The sequence below is a fragment of the Takifugu flavidus genome, chromosome 18 (assembly GCF_003711565.1).
Source record: "Takifugu flavidus isolate HTHZ2018 chromosome 18, ASM371156v2, whole genome shotgun sequence".
Classification (NCBI taxonomy): domain Eukaryota; kingdom Metazoa; phylum Chordata; class Actinopteri; order Tetraodontiformes; family Tetraodontidae; genus Takifugu; species Takifugu flavidus.
The window spans coordinates 2915241-2936186 of NC_079537.1; the positions used below are offsets into that span (position 1 = coordinate 2915241).

General features: G+C 43.2%; 1 protein-coding gene across 8 annotated transcripts in view; it reads left to right on the forward strand.

The window, feature by feature from the left end:
• The window catches only part of caskin1 (CASK interacting protein 1), a 209578-nt gene that overhangs the window by 167998 nt on the left and 20634 nt on the right, over positions 1-20946 (forward strand). For all 8 annotated transcript variants that reach the window (XM_057015782.1, XM_057015775.1, XM_057015777.1 and 5 more), the window contains exons 2-8: positions 11181-11232; positions 15855-15952; positions 16208-16353; positions 18042-18137; positions 18897-19027; positions 19754-19862; positions 20638-20746. In XM_057015782.1, the coding sequence (XP_056871762.1) occupies positions 16210-16353; positions 18042-18137; positions 18897-19027; positions 19754-19862; positions 20638-20746 (589 nt within the window). In that variant the 5' untranslated portion in view covers positions 11181-11232; positions 15855-15952; positions 16208-16209. The remainder of the gene's footprint in view (positions 1-11180; positions 11233-15854; positions 15953-16207; positions 16354-18041; positions 18138-18896; positions 19028-19753; positions 19863-20637; positions 20747-20946) is intronic.

Here is a 20946-nt window from a genome sequence, read left to right on the forward strand (position 1 = left end):
TACATTTATAAGAAGAGTGGCGTGGTGCAGGGAGGAAGTCATGTGACACCGCTCCTCATAATTAGTGTGTATGCAGTGTTTAAGCTAACCAAATTACCTATTGATGCATGCAGTATCATTTTACCAGGACACGTCTATCACTGGCTCTCTTCCCTCATACTCTGGCCTCCCAAATATAAGCCTTTTTATAATTTTTTTTATAATAATATCTTTTACTTAATGCACATGCATTTTTATGATGCATCTGGTAGAGAAATCCACTGTGAAGGAGACACAGTTTCCACTGCTCTGTCCTTCCACGTCCTTCTATTTCCAAGACACATGATCTTTTCCCTCCTCTGTATGTACAGCAGCACATACTGTATGTATGTATTACCTCAGTTCTTATTCTGTAGATCAGACAACGTGACTGTATTTTTAAAGGGATTAAACATCTCTTTGCTACGGGGTCCAGCCTGTGATTCCACGCATGCATCCGCCATTATGATGTGCCAAAACAAACATTTGATATTTCTTATTTGACCTAGAACGCTCACGGAATAATGATATCATTTGACTCAGTGGCACTTTACAGCTCTCATCCATGTATCTGTCGGGGGTTTGGGTGTTACTGCTGGGGTTGTCTGACCACTGCGATGAGAAGCCAACGGCAGTCTTGTCGGTTTTTTCATGCCTGTGTTAGCGTTATACTTGGGTGATGTTAAACAGGTCAGACAGTGCAGATAAGAGAGGGAATCACATGTTCCTTCCTCCAGCAAAGTCCCATTTTACATTCAAATGTTGCCAAGTTAATAGAATTCCAGCAGCTTGCTTTTGAATGTTCTGAAATGCAGAAAGGTCACAAGAATAATTGTGCCTCTGGGGAATTTGACCGGCTGTATCAGGGAGCTTTTGAAAGCTTTTCATGACACGTTTACTGTAAAAGTGTTACGTTGGATATTATTTGCTTGTTACACATCTTAATAACCTCACATTGCACCATTCACTTGTGCATTTAATATAATGCACGTTAATCAGCATTCCTTTGAAAACACATTATTATCAGCACTAAAATGCAAATATAATTAAAATTGTTGGATCCTTTTTTTAGCTCATTTATCTTTGCACACTAGACAACAGTGTGTCTATGACTATGGAATCTATGAAAATAAAAAGACCCAATAATATATGCGTGTGTGTGTATGTATATATATATATATATATATATATATTATATATATATATATATAGTATATATATATATATACTTTTTGTGTAGGATATCCTGCACATTTCAGGAGGTCTTCTGTGAGAACTATTCCATTAAACACACAGCATAGGCACTTGTTGTCCACAGAACTGAGCTCAGCTTAGTCTCAGCCATTTTATTTCCACGACACGCTGTATAAAGATTTAAGCACACTAAGATTGAATTTGCTATAAAAAGTAATGACAGCAGCATTTCCTGGAAGCCATCTTTTTTTGTCCTGCTTGGAGATACTCGTGGAAGGCGCTGCTTCTGTTCTACATTGCCTCCAAATGCGTCCCATGAATCTAGCCTATAATGGCTTTTACCCATCAAACAGATTCAATCTGGCTGTAGGTCAGCCATTGAGCTCCATTATCCTGTCCCTGCTGGTGACAGTAATTGTGTTGAATGTGTCTCACAGCCATTTGCTCTTTGCATATATGCTCATTTTTGTGTGCACATGCTTTATCATATGGGCAAGCATCCCCCATCTACTGTAACATTATATTATGAAAGGGTTGACCTCCGTCTGAGGCTGCACCTACCTCAGATATATACGTTCCTTCCCCGTCCTTATGAATGATTGACTGAATAGTACACGATCGCCCTGCGCCGGCACAGATTTACTGTTATTTCATTGACTCTCTTACACAGTTAGGATTCGGGGTTAGGCACAACGTGCCAAAGTGCAAGAGCGCATCTGCACTAATGCAGAACCTAAAATCCATAGCTGGCATCAACTTACATCTCCTGTCACATATTTGAACTGTGTTCTTTGGGATGAGCCGCACTTGTTGAACCTCAGTGGATGGTAGAATACTAATTAGGTGGTTAAGCTGCTTCACCTTTTGTTAGATCAGGCTTTGTTTAAGGTCAAAAGAAACTGCAATAAAAGAACAAGTCAAATGAAAAGGCAGGTTAGAAGGAAGGTAGAGAATAATAGTTCAACCATGAGTTGGTAGAAATCATAGACAACAAAGATTCTGTTGGAAAAGAGTTGGGGAAAAGGCAAAAAAGAAAATCCCAAGCCTGCATGGAGGCTGCTTTGCTGTCTGTGTCTTAAACATTTCAAAGTGACTTTAACTCCGATCTTGCTTTGCATTTCTACAAAGATCTGCCTCACATAGAATCTGACTATCAAAAGGAAAGCAGATCTAGTCATGCTGCATTTCTGTCTGACTTCTGAGCTCCGGTCTTTAAAACTCAGCGTCATGGTAACTGTAGGTTCTCTCTGAAACTTATCTGGAAGCTTGATTGTGGCACACTTCTACACAGCTGCTCTGTTATGGAGCAAGTCATGTTTAAGATATGCTCCTGTACTTGGGAGACGGACATGTCTAAAATGTTCCCTAACATCATGGAAGCCTTTCTATCATCCCATTTCCGGCTGACGTGTTCAGGCTGTGCCCTGACTGCACCCAGCTTTCTGTTGGCTTCGGCTCAAGCAGACCTTGCTACGTTTCAGGGCACTGCTGAAAATGATTCTTAATGTCTGCAGCCTGGATCTTGCTGCTCAAATGCTGCGCACTCATTCACTCATGAGTCACCTTATGTGAAGTAATGTCTGAAGACTACTGTGAAAAAAGACTCTAAAATAATGTGATAGCCTGCATTCATTACAGCTCTGTATTCACTACATCGGTGGCAACTAGAATGATAATATTAGATATGCAGTGTTTAATGTATCTGAATAATCTGCAGATTTGAGGGATAAATCATGCTGCTGCGGCAATCTGACCATGGACGCGAAGAGCGTTTTAATGTCGGAGGATAAAGGCATGTAAGCACATTCCGAGTGTAGTTTTCCTAGTTTTGACAAAGACATTTGAGGAGCGTAGGAGAAACGCGATATCTCCTACCCCTCCTCCACTCCTGTCTATCCCTAAGCCCCGATCACCAAGGTCAATAAGATGCTCCGTTTGACCTCCCAGCTTTGCTTTGTTTTTAACTCGTCTCCATGGTGCTGCCTCACAGTGTGTCTCAGAGATGAGAAGATCTGCCCCCAACCTGACTGGCTTCAATGGGCTCTTCTGCTGGAATCATGTTGGTTATGTAATAAACAGTTGTTTCAGCACAAGCAGAGTCAAGGGGTTCTTTTGTAGCCATGGAGATTGCCTCCATAGTAAGCTGTATATGTGTGAGGGAGAGCACAGGAGTTAGAGTTTCACTGGGGGTATAAATAGCAGATTATAATGGAAACAAACCTATTCTGGTAAAAGCCCACAGAAGAGTGTGCACACACCCACACACATGCACACATCACTGCACCACTCACATGCCTTCTGTTGACCTTATCCTGTGATATGTTGATACATGAGAAACTAGTAAAAAAAAGGTAGCACACACAAATACTAAGAAGTGCAAAATAAAGGTAGTCTACTTATTTTACTGTTAATACTACTAGCTTCTACCTGTAGTAGTAATCTATGTTTTAATAGTATAATAGAAGGATTCATGTTGGATATACTAGTAGTCATTTTGTAATATTCATGAGACTGATGGGAATGTTGTGTCTGCAAATTAAAGTTTGTAGGGATTCTTCATTTTTTTTCGTCCATCATTATTTGTATAGTATCTCTGTGACACCCGACACATTCTTATTGGCCATGTTTGTGGTCGCGGTGCTACTATTTATTCGCTGCTTGTTTTTAAAGGTTCTGTGGAGTCAAGTTCCACCTCTTTGTTTTTATGCTTCCGTTAGTTTGGGTCATCGTAAAATCCTCAATGAATTTGAAGCTCATTAAACTGGCATGTTCATGCTCAAGACACGCTGCACTGATTGGTCCGTCTCATAAAGCCTTCCATTATCAGTGCTTCCTGTTTTACCTGTGACTCTAACTCCTCATTCATCCTTCTTCTCAGTTCTGTATCTGTTTAGAAAGTCTCTCCTTCCTAATTCAATCACCCAACTTCCTGTTTTCCTGGCAGTGTGGTTGTATCTATGTGTAAGTGCGTGTGTGTAAGTGTGCGTGTTTTGTATGTGTGTGTTTGTGTGCACAGCAGAGAACAAGAACATCAACATACTGCGGTTTCTATCAGATTTGGACTATTATTTGGACAAAAGGAAGGTTATGCTATAATTTGACATTAATATTATAATTTTTAATAAGAAATAGATCATTTAAGATATAACCTTGTAACAATCAGATATTTTTAGCTCTGAATTCCTTCCTTCAAAAGGAAATCTTAATAGTAACAGAAATATTTATAGTATTTGTTGACACTGGATCTGAAAATCCCAGTAAGAACCCCCCCCCCCCCTCCTTCTTATGCTTTTGCTGACAAAGAATAGCAGCATGATGCCTTAGCATCAAACCGCAGTGTAATTTCAGATTATAATCTGTTTTCTTGCAATTAAGAGACTTAATGAGACATACCATCTGAAAGGTCTGCAGGGAGGTTAGAAGCAGGGTGCGTAGTATTGAAGGGTGGTAAATATTGACCACATTTATAATGTATATTAATAATACTTTTCCAGTCAGTTTTAACCAATGAAAGTCCGTGTTCACCCATTCACGTTCACACACCAGGCTCAGCAGAGGAAATGACATCACACATATGTGTCGACCAAAGACCCAGCTGCAGGGGGACTTCAGGGTGTAGGGTGTCCAACATGGAGACCATGGGGGCCTTGGATTAAATCCAGAATTAAGAAAAAGAAGATAAGTGAGTACAAGTCAATAGGATCAGAGATAATGGTCAGTTGACTTCATTAGTGGGAGTCTGTGTGTATGGGTGTGTGTGTGTGTGTGTGTGTGTGTGTGTGTGTGTGTGTGTGTGTGTGTGTGTGTGTAGAGGGAAATTAATTCTGCCCCTCTGAATTTATCTGGCAGATTTGTCTTTCATCAGTCACCATCTGGGTTCTGTGCACGTGCGTATTTGCCCGTGCGCGCTGCACCACATATAGTTGCCGCTTGGTTACATGTGTGCGGTTTCCTCGTGTCTCCTGTTGTACGTTGCTTTGTGTCCATCACATGACATCTCTCAGTCTGACAGCATGCAATTATGGACTGTTGCTCTCCCATAATGCAGCTGTCAGTCAGAGAGCTCTGCCTGTGGCGGTGGCACATCCAGGGGTCCACTGGATAGCAGGATGGAGACAGAGAGACTGTGATGGCTCCAGCCCCTTTTGTTGTCATCGGATGCTCCTGAAGCCTTTTGGAATGACTTAATTAGTCTCCGAATCAGAACCAGATTTCATATGCTCATGTTTTGTTTTACAAAATGAGCTGTGACTTTAATTGTTGCATTATTGTTGTGTTGTTAACCTGCCACTGTCGAGACTAAAGGTCAGGGATGATCAAGCTTGCAGCCTGATTCCCGTTTTCTTACACATCAGTTTTCCAGAAAACATATTTGGCTTTTCAGCCTCATTGCAGCAATCCGAACTATCCCTGTTATTTTCTCAACATGCTGTAAACCTGAACCTGTTTTGAATATTGTATGAATTTTACCACATTTTTATATTTTTCCTGTGCTTTATTAGGGTTTCCTGTGCTTTATTAGGGTTTGGACCTGAGGGCTTAATGACTTGTGGGTTGGCAGGACAATAACAAACTCATATCTTGTAGCTTATTGACGAAAGGCGGATACAGTGAACTCAATTTCTTTCCTATTGTTGTTTCTAAATTGATTTATTGGTGCCCTGGAAATGATTTCAGAAGAAACAGTGTAAAACAGAATCATCTGTTCCTGCCCACCAAATTAAAGCACAGACTGAGTTTATGTCTCGTGGTACTTTCCCATTTTTCTCCTTCGCTTCCTTTCTTCACTTGTTGACTGATAAAATGAAAAACTGCAGCGGTCCACATCAGACTGACACGCAGCTCAGCCAGCAGTGACCTGCAATGGGTGATATGTGTACTCACTGTTAGGACAAATGTCCTTTTTCCAAAAAGAAAAAGCAAAACAAACACATGTAAAACACTTTTAATTGACAGTTTAAAGGTGTTGCCTGTCAACCGCTGCTGTGCTTGATAACTGAGCTCTGTGCACAACAGTCCTCCGAAAAAGAGCAGCTCGATACGCTGCAGGAAGTGTCTAACAGTCCACAAATCAATACACAATAATGGAAATCAGCTGTTAAAAAAGAAGCGTTTAACTGAAACCCACAAATAACCCTCAGTGAGACTCCCCCCATTAGGAGCCCTGCTGTTCACCCACACTCTCCCGGTGGTTTATATGAAGGCCTTACTGGTTTATTGTCTGCTTACAGCTGGACCGCCTCCAACGTTAATGGCCTTGTAGTTTGTTCTACAGTGTGCACAGCTCACTGATTAATGAGAGCGGCTCGGTGGTGATTGGGAGGTGTTACAATACGCAATTAGTGTGGTTTCGGCCGGTGTGGGTTGGCAGTGACGCTTATGCAGATGAACAGGTGTTGAAGTAAAGTAACAGTTGTATTTCGCTGCTTTTAGTTCTGGCCAATCTGCGGAGGAGCGCAGGTAGATCACCTGAGTGGAGGAATAGACAAAGGCAGATGTTGTTGTTTTTAACACACTGCAGAAATAAATATGTCAACCACTTTATCTTATTAATGCAACTTGCATGTTATGTTCCAAATGGAATACCTATGCTTCTACCTCTGTAGAGTAAGTAAGCCTGTTGCTTAGCAACCTCCTCCGTATCACCCACTGCTCCTTTATTATTTGCAAGCTTGTGCATGTGTGTGTGTTGGAATGGAAGCAGAGCACTAAAGGCAAAACGGCCCATCAATATCACTCAATCTGCCAAAACTGACCCGTACACATACGTGTGTTTTATTGTACACCCGCGATATTCCTTTCACGAGTAAACTTTTTTTTTTTTTTGGAAATGAGGACATTTTGGCTGGTCCTCACAAGTTTCCAAGGCTGTTTGGTTGTAAGGTTGAGGTAAGGTGTCCTCCCAGAGACAAAAGTACAAACGTGTGTATGAATACTCATATTTATGTTCATCTGTAAGTATTTAATGTTGTTAGAGGTGCACAACGAACAGGTGTTATAGTAAAGTAAGCTGTATTTCGCTGCTTTTAGTTAAGGCCAATCTGCTGAGGAGCACAGGTAGATCACCTGAGTGGAGGAATTGACAGAAGCAGATGTTTTTTAAGTGTTTTCTATCCAGAGTTCTTTGGTTGAAACAAATAAACCATAGCTGGAGATTTCTGATAAAAGTCAAACATGTGACCCAAATAGTGCTAAAGTTTTTAAAGCTAAAGTTTTGCTAATGCCTACAGTGAAGAATAAGACATGAACATGAGGGTCATATTTCTTTTATTGGGAAAAGCAAAAACCAATGTCATAGATACTCTTTTTCAAAAATCACAATTCATAAAATATCGAAGTAATTCAAATCATCTTTTTGGCCGTATCTTGCAGCTTTCCTGAAGAACATCATTATCTTTTATAAGATAACAAATTTGAGCCAACTTCAATCAATCCCTGCCAATGGAGGTTTTTTTGCATTTAACATTTTTAAAAATGGATGCTTTCAATTATACAACTTCAAACTGAGTTTGCTTTGATTTTGCTCCTGGCTTGCCGAATAAAAAGTCTTTGTTGAGTACAGATGGAGCTTGACTGACAGCTCTTTCGCTGTCCTACTTTGTGGCGCTCATTAGAGCCGGAGAAAACACACGGCTTTCACCACTCTTATTGGCTTCTGTGGCTACAAATAAGTCCTGACGTTCCACCAGAGATGCGCCCAAATCCGCCGATGCAATGCGTACAGCTCAGTGCGTCGTCGCAGCTCCCGTGTTGAAAACGGCACACGTGATACCGCGACGTGTCCGGCCTCATGCCTCCGCGCTGCGCAGCAACGACCTCTTTCTATCAGAGCCGAGCGCTGGTTGGATGGAAACAGCAACAGATGTGAGACTAAGTCCAGAAAAACCACCAATTCCCACTGTTACACCATTCCTGGCTGGGCAGGCTCAGTACTGGCAGGACACTGAGTTCCAGTGAAGCCGCACATTTGATCAGTCAACCCACTTTTGAGGCGTCTTTGCATGTTTTATGGGGGTCTGCTCGAATCTGCTCTCTGAAACACATGTGCAAAAGCTACAGAAGGGCCCAACACACGTGTGCTCATTTGACCTCAGCATGGTTGTGTGTGAAACGGTTGCGCGTTAGCAGAGTGGGAGAGGTTTGGCAGGCGGATTAGTCGTGTGGATCAAGATCATAGTTCAAATTGGGACGCGGCTCTAGGGTCATCTCAGTTCATCTGTCCACACACGCACACCTTGACATGCAAACACATGCACATTTTCATCTCAATAGGTGCTAATTATTTAATGAAGGACATTAAATCACGTGCTTGTCTCCCCAGAAAGCGCGTCTTCATGATGCAGCACTTCGGTGTGGATGTGTGGTTGGACAGTTTACTGTCTGGCAGGCAGGAGATGATGTTGGCAGAGCTCCCGCGTTTACCCACTCTCTCCTTATATGATGTCTCTTACAGCGATTCTGCCCTTATTTGATGGCGTGACCCTGTCCTTTTATGAACAGGAGAGGTTGCAGAGTCCAAGCCAAAACGAGTGTGCAGCCCACGCAGATGAGCACACAGGTCTAAAATGAAGAGATGACTCCAACTCTAAAAACTTGCCTTGTTTATGAAACGATCAGCTGGGAACAGAACAGTGTCGGGTAATTAATGTTTCCTTTGATTTGCACCAACTCTCAGGGACCAGTGATTATAAAGATGGATGATGTGTCTCAGTGGCATCAAGTAATCATTAAAATCTCATTGAGCGGAATTATGAACAATCCATTAGTTTGATCAGCGCCACAAAGCCAGTAGCAACCATCTCTGAGTGAGTACTAACAGTGTGGAGGCTGTCAGTGGGGAAGTTAAGAACTTGGGATAGGTGGGGAACGCTCAACACAATCTACATTCAGCAGATTAAAAAAAATACATCCGGGACAACAAAACCCAAATATTTGATTCCAAGCGAACTGGAATTAGCTGTTTCATTTTACTGTGATGCATGTTTGTGCGTTTTTTTTAATCAAAAAGCTGGGAACGGTTCAAAAGGCAACCTCGTTTTTTGGTACCCGCGCGTGTTTGGGCTAAACCCTGCAGAGGCTCATCACCGGCACGCAAAGATTGGAACAAACGGATGCAGGAAGTTGTCGTGCTTTTGTTCTTTGCTCATGCTTTGTCACACTCCTATGAGGTAATGCTGCCTCTCTTTGGATGTCCTGGATAGTCTGTTAGCATTCACACTGGAAGTGAACTGAACCAGGGTTCACTTAGAAGTAACCTCTGACCCAAGGTTTCAAGTGGCCCAACGTTGTTTCAGATGAGCTGTCACACTTACCTCAACAAAGTGGACTCCTCCTCCACTGCTTATTTGTATTTTCTTGTTCTTTCTTACACTTTAATTGTGTGTTTTTTAATTGTGTGTGTTGCTCTGTTGTGGCATTTGGCCCCTAATAATGCAGTACTTGAAGGCAGAGCCTGCGTTAAGATCCGTTTGTTATAAATCAGTAAAAAAGAAAGAAAAAACATCACCTTCAGTGAAGCCACTGAGCTGCAAGTAAAGACAGAATAAGAATGGCGATAGAAAGAAAGAAAGGTTGCAGAGGTGAAGGAAATACACAGAGGAGAGGAGAAAGCAGCAGATCGATCAGGGCTGCAAAAACAGGTTAGAGAGCTCCAGAGTCCGCTGTTTTTTCCATCCTCACTGCCAAGCACTGGGAAAGATAGCATTTTTCCCCATTCTTCTTTTACTTTTTGTGCCGAAAATACATTCCATGTGAGACAGAAAAATTAACAAATGTCTTAAAAAACACAACAGACTGAGCTTTCCTCAGGATAAATATTATATAACAAAAGCAGTAATGTTCCTGCTCCTCCATCCCATGGGAATAAAATAATTTTAGCCTTGAGTATAAAACAGATTCAGCAGACTGTAAATAAACTCGACGAACCAAGAACATCTAGTCTGTGCTGCCATCGAAATCTTGGACTAAGCAGCACCTGTCCGTGCACAGGCTGCAAGCTTGATCATCCCTGACCTTTAGTCTCGACAGTGGCAGGTTAACAACACAACAATAATGCAATAATTAAAGTCACAGCTCATTTTGTAAAGCTCCATAGCCCGTAACTATGATGTCACTGTTTGTTATGACTTGTTGTTATGTTGCTGTGCAGCTTCCTCCTCCTCCCCACACACACATTCTGCAACACAACGGACAGAGGCAGAAGCAATAGAAACACAGAGAATTTATCATCGAAATGACCGAATAAGCCGGGGTGTGTGTGGTGTTTGTGCGGGTTTAGATTACTCTACACACCATTTTACAATATTAGTGAGGACTGTGGTTTTACTGTGGTACATTTGTCCAAATCTGAAGTTTCTAGTAGGTCATTATTTAGATGAAAAAAGGTTTATAATTGCATTGAAGTTTGATCAGGTAAAGCTGTTTATCTTTGGTTTGGATGTGTGGCTTTTCCATCCATAACATAGTTGCTTGTGACCAGAGGTCAAGTGTAATGGCCTGATGGTCCTTAAGTGCCTACCCCGACCCCCCCCCCCCCCCCCCACACACACACACACACACACACTTCGCTCTCAATAATGCTGACACCTGGAAACCCTCCAGCTTCTCTTCACATAATGATTTGTGTGTTTAGAAGATCAATAAATAAATACTGCGATTTTACTTTCAAGTCACTGTTGCACACACTCAAGCATGATGGATCTCTTGTTTTAGCTTCACCATTAAAGAGTGACAGAACATACCAGAGTTTTTTCCATTTTTAAAAAAAATTATGTTAAGCAAACATTTTATGAACCACATCACAGTAGCTCAAAACTGGTGCTTATTCTACCTGAGGAAAAGTTCATCTTTTATAACATTTTCTAGTTGTTGGGCATTTTGGAGAATTGTGCCGGCCATTGGCTATGAAAGTTTAAGTTACACTTATGACTGCAGAACTTCTTTCATGCTCCACTTTGCTTGTGTTTCAGAGCTCCTTGGTTCTGCAAAGAAAGTGAATGTCAACTTCCAGGATACAGACGGGTGAGTGGCCCTGCATTACTCCTTCCTCCTCCTTACATAATGCACATCTATTGCCACTGTTGTGGGCTGTTTCTTTTAACTCTCCCTCTTTCATTCAGCAGCCATTCAAATAAAAGCTGCACCCCTGGTTGTTTGCGTGTACGCAGCATTAAAAGCCTGAGGATTAACTCTCCCGCTATTCAGCTTTGCATGCATGACACACGGAGCAATGATGCCATTCAAAGCCGTGCACATACGTATTGTTTGCCTATGGCTGCACTTGTTCCAGAGTTACTATTTTTAGTCATAAACTGCAGTCCAGAGTGCTACTGTCTCGGTTTAAAACAGGTATGATCAGTACATAAAATGAAGTGTCACGGCCTCACCAGCTGCTTTTCACTGTATGAGAAGGACCGACGCTGTGAAGGGTCAGAAACCCTGCAGGGAAGTTTGTCGGTCATAAGGAGAGGAGGGCACGGGCCAGACAGGCTCATGGCGTAGAGAGAGCTGCAGTCGTTTAATGGGAAACCTGGATCAATGAAAGATAAAAGGCTAAAAACATTTGTAATTGAACCGGAGAGAGTCGTCTTATAAAGTTGTGGGAAGAGGACGGTCATTCACGTAGAGGCTTCAACAGTGAACTGTGAATGAATTACTGGACGTTTTCCAGGTGCTGATTGCAGCTCTCGCTTATATTTAATGAGCCTTGTTGCACGTTGTCGCAGAAAAGGGTTCCTCTGACCACGACGCTGGCGTCCTTTTGTGTCCTTGCCATTAATTCGTACAGCAAAATGCACTGTTTGGGTCGGTTTGTGTACAGACAGAGATCAAAAGTCACCCTTGCTGCACTACTTTGCCATTCTAAATGGATCTAATTAGCAGGCTTCGTGTTTTTGACTGGTTGCCCCCCCCTCCCACACACACATTAGAAAGTGCCTGATGCTAATGCAGCTGGCTGTGCGTGACTGGCTTACACAGATGAAGCTGATGATAGCAATGCATTCATTTACATTTTGTCTATTAATGAGCGCACATGGCTAATGAGCCTGCAGGGCTGGTTTTAGATCATTTTGCTCGTGTTTGTGGGGATTTGGAGAAACTTTTGATGAACTTCCTCTTAATTGGGATTTTTTGTTTTGGCGCGGTCTGTGCCGGTGTACTCGTGTCTGCAGTTCTCCATCGTTAAAGATAAGCAGAGCTATCTACCTGCTCCTCTGACACAATTTAACACTCATATGGTCACATTTTATCTTAAGCTTAAAGGGTTGATGGTTTCTTACTGTTCGTTTTTGACCTTTATGACAGCTAAATCCATTTTCGCCTGCATCGGCAGACTTTCGGGGCCCACACGGATATCAAATGCTGAGAATTGAGATCTGGGAACTCTAAAATGACTGACAGTTTGTTTTTTACGGGTTTTACAGCCCAGGGGTGAACAGTCATGAATCACAGAGGAACAAGTGCGGAAAAAATTGATTATCTCAGAGCTGAGCCGCAGCACAAGACGATGTTGAAAACCAGCATCTTCTGATGCTGCTGTGCACGCAAACCCTCTGCCACTGTGTGTGACCCCTGCTAACAATGCTGTCTGCCTAACCTTCAGCCATGGGGACAGATGGGAGCAGCATCAGAACCACCTTTGCACAGATCTGCTGCAGTTTCCTCCACTAAACACTCAGATGCGCTGCAAATATAAAGCGCTCCTCTCCCACCAATCCATCCTCCACGTGTTGTCCTTCCCACACACTCACACAAGGCTTGTTAGCACAAATAGCTAATGAGCCAATCAAACAATACAATCTACTTCAGCATGTTGACGTGGTCAAGACAACTTGATGAAGTTCAAACCAAACAGCAGAATGGGAAAGAAATGGGACATAAGGGCCTCCGAATGTAGCGTGGTTGTTGATGCCAGAGGGACTGGTCTGAGTATTTCAGAAACGGCTGAGGGAGTCTACTGGGATTGTCACACACCAACATCTCTAGGATTTACAGAGAAGGGCCTGAACAAGAGGAAATATCCAGTGAGCAGCAGTCGTGTGGAGGAAAATGTTCATGTGCAAGGTCAGAGGAGAATGGGCAGACTGGATTGAGATGACAGTACCGGTAATTTCAATAGCCACTCGTTACAACCAAGGAATGCAGAATAGCATCAGCGAGCAAAGAAGACAGAACCCGTCAAGATCTGAAGAAGTTGTTCAGCACACCACCGACCACGTCAGGCGCCACCCCTGTCAGCTTAGGACAAGACACACTTCATACAGGCCCACCAAAATGGACAATATGGCGGTGGTAGCTCAGAAGTGGAGGGTTCTTGGTTCAAACCCAATGCATACAAAACATGGAAGGTGTTGTGGTAGTAGGAGAAGGTGTCAGAACACTGCCGAGGTATCCTTGAGCAAGGTACCGAACCCAAAAATATGTTCACATCAGGCCCCGCGATGAACTGGGGACTCATCCAGGGGTGGACCCTGCCTTCACCCTTACGTGCACCCGAAAGGGACAAGGTGGTCAAGAAGACAATACAATAAAGATTAGAAGAACACGGCCTAGTCTGACGAGTCCTGATTTCAGCTGACAAATTAAGATGTTTGCGCCAGAATTTGGCATAAACAAAGTGAAAGCATGGATTTGTCCTGCCTTATTTCAATGGTTTAGGCTAGTAGCGGTTGTGTAATGTGCGGGGGATGTTATCTTGGCACACTTTGGGGCCCCTTAGTACCAACTGACCATTTATATACCCCAGTATTGTTGCTGATCATGTCCATCCCTTTATGACCACACTGTACCATCTTCTGATGGGTGCTTCCAAAGAAAAAAGTCAGTTCTGAAATCAAAATGGGTCCAACCTTTTACTAGCAGGGTGTACCTGATAATGTGGCCAGGGAGTGTATTTTTGCATCATAGTGTGCTTTATAATAGTGAAGCTATTTTCACTAATGACTCGGTAATAACTCATTGTCTGTTATGCACCACTGGTTCTTTATGGTCTTGGGAGGCGTGGGGGGTGGGGGTTGGAGTGTATTCCAGTGATCACCTGGAGGAAACCCACACAGACACAAGGAGAACATGCTCATTCCTGGAAAAATCTGGAATTAACCATAGAACCTTCTTACTCTGAGAAGACTGTGTTGACCAGCACATTGATCTTTCTTCTGGCCTGAGTGCAGTATTGTATATTAGGTCCAGATAAACCTGATCTCGAGCTGCTGAGCCACGTTTGAGTCCCATCCCAAATCAGTAGTTTTGTTCTTCCAGTAGGGGCACACGTACCCAGAAGGCATGCAGCTAAGATGAGGTCATAGCGAAGGAAACGGAGGAAGAGGAAGGATGGAGCAGTGCTGGGGAGGAGTGAGCTCATCAAAGGGCTGAGGTGGGAAGAAAAGAGCGAGGGGAAGATGTGCAGAGCAAGATGGATGGAGAGGAGACAGCTGGATTTGTGAAAGAGAAGTGGGGTATAAATATTACATGGAGGGAGTCACTACTGGGTAAAAGCAAGGGCTTCCCTTCCCTCCTCCCACATCCTCATGCAGGCAGACCCCTGACACACACACACACACACAGCTGTGAGCTAAGGATGTGAAACAATCCCTGTTAAACCCTTAGAGGAAAGTGAAAGTATGAGAGATGGATCTGTTTAGCCTTCGTTAGCCTTCACAACAAACACTTTACTGCGCATCCACCATTATTCAGTGGTTATTTTTATGATCATAGAGCCTAGAGGAATGCTACAGGAATGTTCTGGTTGGATCAAAGCCATTAAAAATTAAATGTAGCTTATTTTTTGACTAATATTTGTCCAACATTTGTTGTGGCTTTACTGAAAGGATTTGCTGCTTTTTCTTGCTCTAATGTCCCACCAGAGCTCTGTGATGGACTACATTTTCATAATGAGCGAATTTATCATAAATCTTTCAGTGATATGTTCTGTACGGGACTGCTTTCAAAATGGGTGTGATCATTTTTCTGGCAGACAGACAAAATGCCAAAAAAACAAGTCCATTTGAATTATTGGAGCACGCTGCCACAAGCTCTGTTGTGCTGATTGTTGGTTAGTAAGATGGTCTGAAGGGGACATTTGGTTTCAAAAATAATTGACACATTCATTTCATTCACAACTTATTTTAAAAAGAGATTTCCACCAAATGTGGATATTGCAGTTTAAATCTGTCAGCAAGAACAGTCATTTGGAACAAATATATTGTTTAGCTTTGACATAAGCTGTTTTCAGTACTAATTGCTTCTGTCTGATTAGCCTCTATCATGACTGCACGGAGGAGACGCAGGGCACATTAAGCCTCATGGTTAAATCCATCATTTGATGCTCTTTTGATTGTTCGTCTGGACCTGCGGGCCACCGTAGTTCTACAGGTCACCAGTCTCAGATCACCTGCTGTGACACCAGACACATGTCTCTGTCGATGTGAAATCATTTTATCTCCCATCAAACCACTGGTGGTTTTAATCCTCTGCTATTAAATACATTTGTTCTGCTAAGCTTTGCCATTATGACTGACCTCAAAGAGTTAAGTCTAGTTTTATATGCTTTTTTTATTTTTACTAAATGCTTTTAAAAAAATCAAAAATGAAGCCTTAAAAATGTATAATATACAAAACCTAATGGTGTGTGTGTGTGTGTGTAGGTTCTCTCCGCTGCATCATGCTGCGCTCAATGGAAATCTGGAACTCATCACTCTGCTGTTGGAGTCACAGGCTGCTGTCGACATCAGGGACCAGAAAGGTTGGGGACCAACACACAGATACTCTTTCTTTCATTTCCGGAGAAAAGAGCCTCACATGCCCTGAACCTAAGTCCAAGTCTAACCTTATAGCCAAGCATCAACCCTCAAAGAGACCACTGAAGCTGTGAAAAATGTCCTCACTTTGGTGTCAAAACTGTGTAAATTGGTCCTCCCTCTATAGCATCTGGGCGCACACACGGTCCCAGACAGACGTCGCATTAGTCGGGTTTGATTGTGTCCATGCTGTGTTGCAGGGATGCGGCCGCTGCACTACGCAGCCTGGCAGGGGAAGGCAGAGCCAATGAAGATGCTGCTCAAATCGGGTTCCTCCGTCAATGGCCAGTCAGACGAGGGGCAGATCCCCCTCCACCTGGCGGCGCAGCACGGCCACTACGACGTAGTAAGTGACGCTCTTCCATTAGTGCCACGTCTTCTGTTGTGCTCAACATATTGCACCATGAGTTACAACTTATATACAACAATAGACACTCGCAGAACCACTCAGTCACTGCTGCTATTAATGCCATTTGTTCTGTTTGATTCTGTTTCGGGAGCGTTTTTATCTGATTAGCCCTGAATGAGCGGTCGGACTCTAATGGGTTAATAACCCACAGCTCCCTCCATCCGTGTGGAGGTGTTAGAATGACTTGATGATGAGGACGTAACGGTCAGGCTGAGAGTCGGCACAACATCAGCTCCATTCCACTGAAAACATGTGAGCTGTGGGACTTATTATTGTCTCAACGTTGCCCACGTTTGTATATCTGAACGTTACGGCGCCCACAACAATCACACGCCCAAAGTGCTTTTCAGGTAATGTGGTAGAGTGTAAGTGTAAGGAAAAGTGAAGGAAGGAAGGAAAAGTGAAGGAAAATGAAGACTTTTTCCCCCCAGCGGCATCATTTGTCTCCGGGTTTGAAACACTGCAGTGCTGCTGCAGAGCAACGGCACTGAAACGGAGCAGATTCACCGGAGCAGACGGCTTTTCCCCGGAGGAGAGCCGTGCCCGGCGTCTGCAGAGACCCAGAAACTGCTGCACCTCTTTGATTCCAGCCATGATTTATCCAGGCTACCAAACTGGCCTCTAACCCTCTAGTGCACTGACTCCAGACGCGTATAATTTAATGAATTTAACATATTCTCTTAGTTTGTTTTCATCTGATGGTGAAGATTTAATTGCAAATAGGAACTGAACAGAATAAAGTTGTTCTTAACTTTGAGTCTGTGAAAATAAATCTGTTTTTGGCCAAACAGAGAGAGAAATTCTTGAGTCCTGCTGTCGCTGGCAGCCCCTTGTTTTTCAAATGACAGTAAAAGGGATGATTCAGGAGCTCCACCCAGAGATTCTGAGTTTCTGCCCTTGCACCAGAGTTCCTGCAGCCTCGTAAAGACATTTTCCACACAGTATAAAGTGTAAACGCCACCTAATTTGAAAAGAAACGCTGAGAAATTGTGTAGCAGAGTTACAGTTTCATTTCCAGTGGTCTGTGCAAAATAATATCTGATTATATCTGCTGCTCTGATGAACAGCAGAGTGGGCTTTAAAGAGGGCGATAATAACCAGTGTTGGTCTTTAGAAATGATACCAGATGTCATGTCCCTCTTCTTCCTAAATGAAAACAGACCATCTTCTTTTACTGGTGGAAAGTGTTAGCATTTAGCAACAAAACAGTAGGAGAAGAGAGCTGCGGCTGTCTTTACTGCGCTGCAATCGCAGTAATTTGCCAGGAAACTCTGTAAACCTCCATTAAAGATTGCCAACAGCTTGATAAAACACTCCTGTCTAGCTGGTTGGATAAATCTGGATTGTGTCGGAAGCAGCTCTGATACGTTCTCTCATTTTCATCACAACAGGTTCATCACATGAACACACGTTTTATCAACAGGTGACCTCAGTTCAGAAAACTCATATAAGCTGTAATGTGGCTCCGTTCTCCTCCTGTGAGTCAGGCTAATTGGGCTGCTTTTAGTTTCACAAAGAGGCTAATGCGGCTGGGAGGGAGAGTTAGCTGGACGGGTTCTAATCTCACCATCGTTTCTCTTTTTAACATCTGCTCTTTCTTCTCTTCTGTGTATCTGTGTCTCCAGTCCGAGATGCTGCTGCAGCACCAGTCCAACCCATGCATTGTAGATAATGCAGGGAAGACCCCTCTGGACCTGGCCTGTGAGTTCGGCAGGGTCGGGGTAAGAACCTTTCAAAACCACACTTTGGGCCTTAACGCTCAGTTCCCATTTATTGCTCAAATATCTTCTTTTTTTTGGTTTGGCTGTTCAGATGACATGTTTAAATGTGGTCTGTCTACAGACAGCGATGTGAAGAGCTCACGCTCATTTCAACATTAACGACATCACAAAGAAAACGTTGTTTGTGGAAGCGGCCATGGCGGCCGCCGTTGAAACTAGTCCCTGCGGTCTAGTTTTGAAAACAGCAAGTGGCGGCAGCCAGCATATCTGTGAGCGGGTGTTGCTTAAAATGAGGATTATGAGCGATTATGATAAAACCCTTCAAGTTTGGCTTGCACCGAAGGGTCACCCCAGATGCTAATTACGTCTAAGACTGTGTTATCTGTCCACTGGCCAGCTCCATCATCACCGTCTTCCATGTTTATCGTCATCACGGTGACTCCCGTTCCCGCTCCGACTTTTGTCAGCGGTGGGCAATTATGATGCGTGTCACTCCAGAAAGACGTCAAAGTCCCATTAAATGCAATCCAGCTGTTCAGACCACGGTCGTGCTAAAAAAAAACCCAAAACGATACGTGTCTGATTCAGCGCCACATCTGGAAGTGGCCTGAACCGGATTTGAAAATGTCAGATTCATTGTGACTTGTGCTATTCACACTCTCTCTCTCTCTCTCTCTCTCTCTCTCTGTCTCTGTCTCTGTCTCTCTGTCTCTCTCTCTCTCTCTCTGTCTCTCTGTCTCTCTGTCTCTCTCTCTTCAGGTGGTGCAGCTGTTGTTGTCCAGCAACATGTGCGCTGCTTTGCTGGAGCCGAAAAAAGGAGACACCACCGACCCCAATGGGACGTCTCCTCTCCACCTGGCCGCCAAGAATGGACACATCGACATTATTCGGTAGACACGTCCAGACACAGGCGCACACATAAACCTGTGTACTTTGCCTCTGCATTAGCAGATAATGTGAAAGAAAGATACGAAGCCTATTAAGATAACTAAGAATAAATTACGAGTGTTGAGTCAGCATAATCTCATCTCGTTGGTTTGTTTTTCATCTAAATTTCCCCTCAGCACAATAAGATACAGAATAATTGTCTGTTTTTGCATTCATATGGTCATATCTGTATCCAGGGGTCAGCAGGGACTGACGGATCTGAGAGTTAGCATTAGCCATAGTGAAGTACCATGTTGCTCAGCTGTGGCGCAGCCCTGTGTCAGGGACACAGGGAAATTTCATTGTTGAGGGAAATTGAATACGGTAATGAACGGACTTGTGTCCGCTCACAATGTGGGAAAGTAACAAAGTGTGAGTGCCTGTGCGTGCTATTGATCCATCCCATGACGGCTGTGGCGAAGCATCGCATCTTTAAAGCACGATACATGTGTGATATGTGTATTATATAAATGGTTCTTGAATAAAGCTGCTCTTATCGTGATTAATTCTGAAAAATAACTTTGTTAATCAACATCATGTTAGCAACAAAGCAACCTTATTTCACCGGAACATATTGCACCATTAAATCTTGTGTAGCTGCAGCTGGTTTAACGCACCTGCGTCCCACTCCTGCGTCTCCTCTGCAGCCTGTTTTTGCTCACTGTCTCTTCCCTCTGATCTGCCGGCAGACTGCTGATCCAGGCAGGTATAGACATCAACAGACAGACCAAAGCCGGCACTGCCCTGCACGAGGCTGCCCTCTGCGGAAAGACTGACGTAGTGAGACTCCTGTTGGAAGTGAGTGGAAGTGAAGTTTTCCAGCGTTGCTAACAGGAGTTCACTTAGAGGACAGTTTCACTGTTACTGGGAACTTTCCAGCTTTAAGCTTTTAAAAGCTTCAAAGCTCAAACTTCCTGTAAATTTAATGGCGTTTTCCGTTATTGTAAAATGTTACAGGTGTGACAGTAACACCGTAACACAGTAAGAGAGGAGGGGGCTTTAGCTAAAGTCAGACAGTGGGGGACAGAAAACATGGAGACACACTGTCTTCTGTGAGGAATGACTGGACCTGGAGAGATGTTTTCCACTTCAGAAGGAGGAAACATCTGGCAAATGCAACATTAATGCTAAAACGTCGAATCATTTAAGAAAACAAAGGCCGATCTTTGTTTCTCGGTTATCACGGGCACATTGGTGTATTTTTATATATCTGATGATATTTGATGGGACTTTACAGTAGCAATTTTTAATTGAAAGCTACATTACAGATCTTTATGGTATGTATACATGCTAGTGTACAAAATGCTATAAGAGGCAGGTCAATAACACATCAAATAAAAAAAATAAATGTCTCCCTTTGATTCGTTCTTAGGTTTTTAGGCTTAATTCGGGTTTCGGTAGATTTTATTTTGGATTTAAAATTAAAAAAACTCAAGGTTGGCTTTTACTGGAAATGTATCACAGATTTTTTTTTAAAAACAACTTTATTTCCTGCCAGGATTTTTAGTTCACAGGTTCCAAATGTGAAAGTACCACCGGGGTATTTATTTCTGCCCCTGTTTTCTCTTCTCAGAGTGGTATCAACGCAGCAGTGAGGAACACCTACAGCCAGACTGCCCTGGACATCGTTTACCAGTTCACGGCTACACAGGCCAGCCGAGAGATCAAGCAGCTACTGAGGGGTAGGAAGCAAGCAAGCAAGGAAGGAAGGAAGGATTCATAATCCAGTTGTAGCTTGGCTCTAAGGAGGAGCTACATTAGCCGTTTAAACTCTTTCACTGAAATGATATGTACACAGCAGACATTAAAGTGGGTCTGTGATGCTTGTGAAGCCCAGGAACGATGACTGGGCTTCAGCCTTCACAGCACAGATCTGAACATT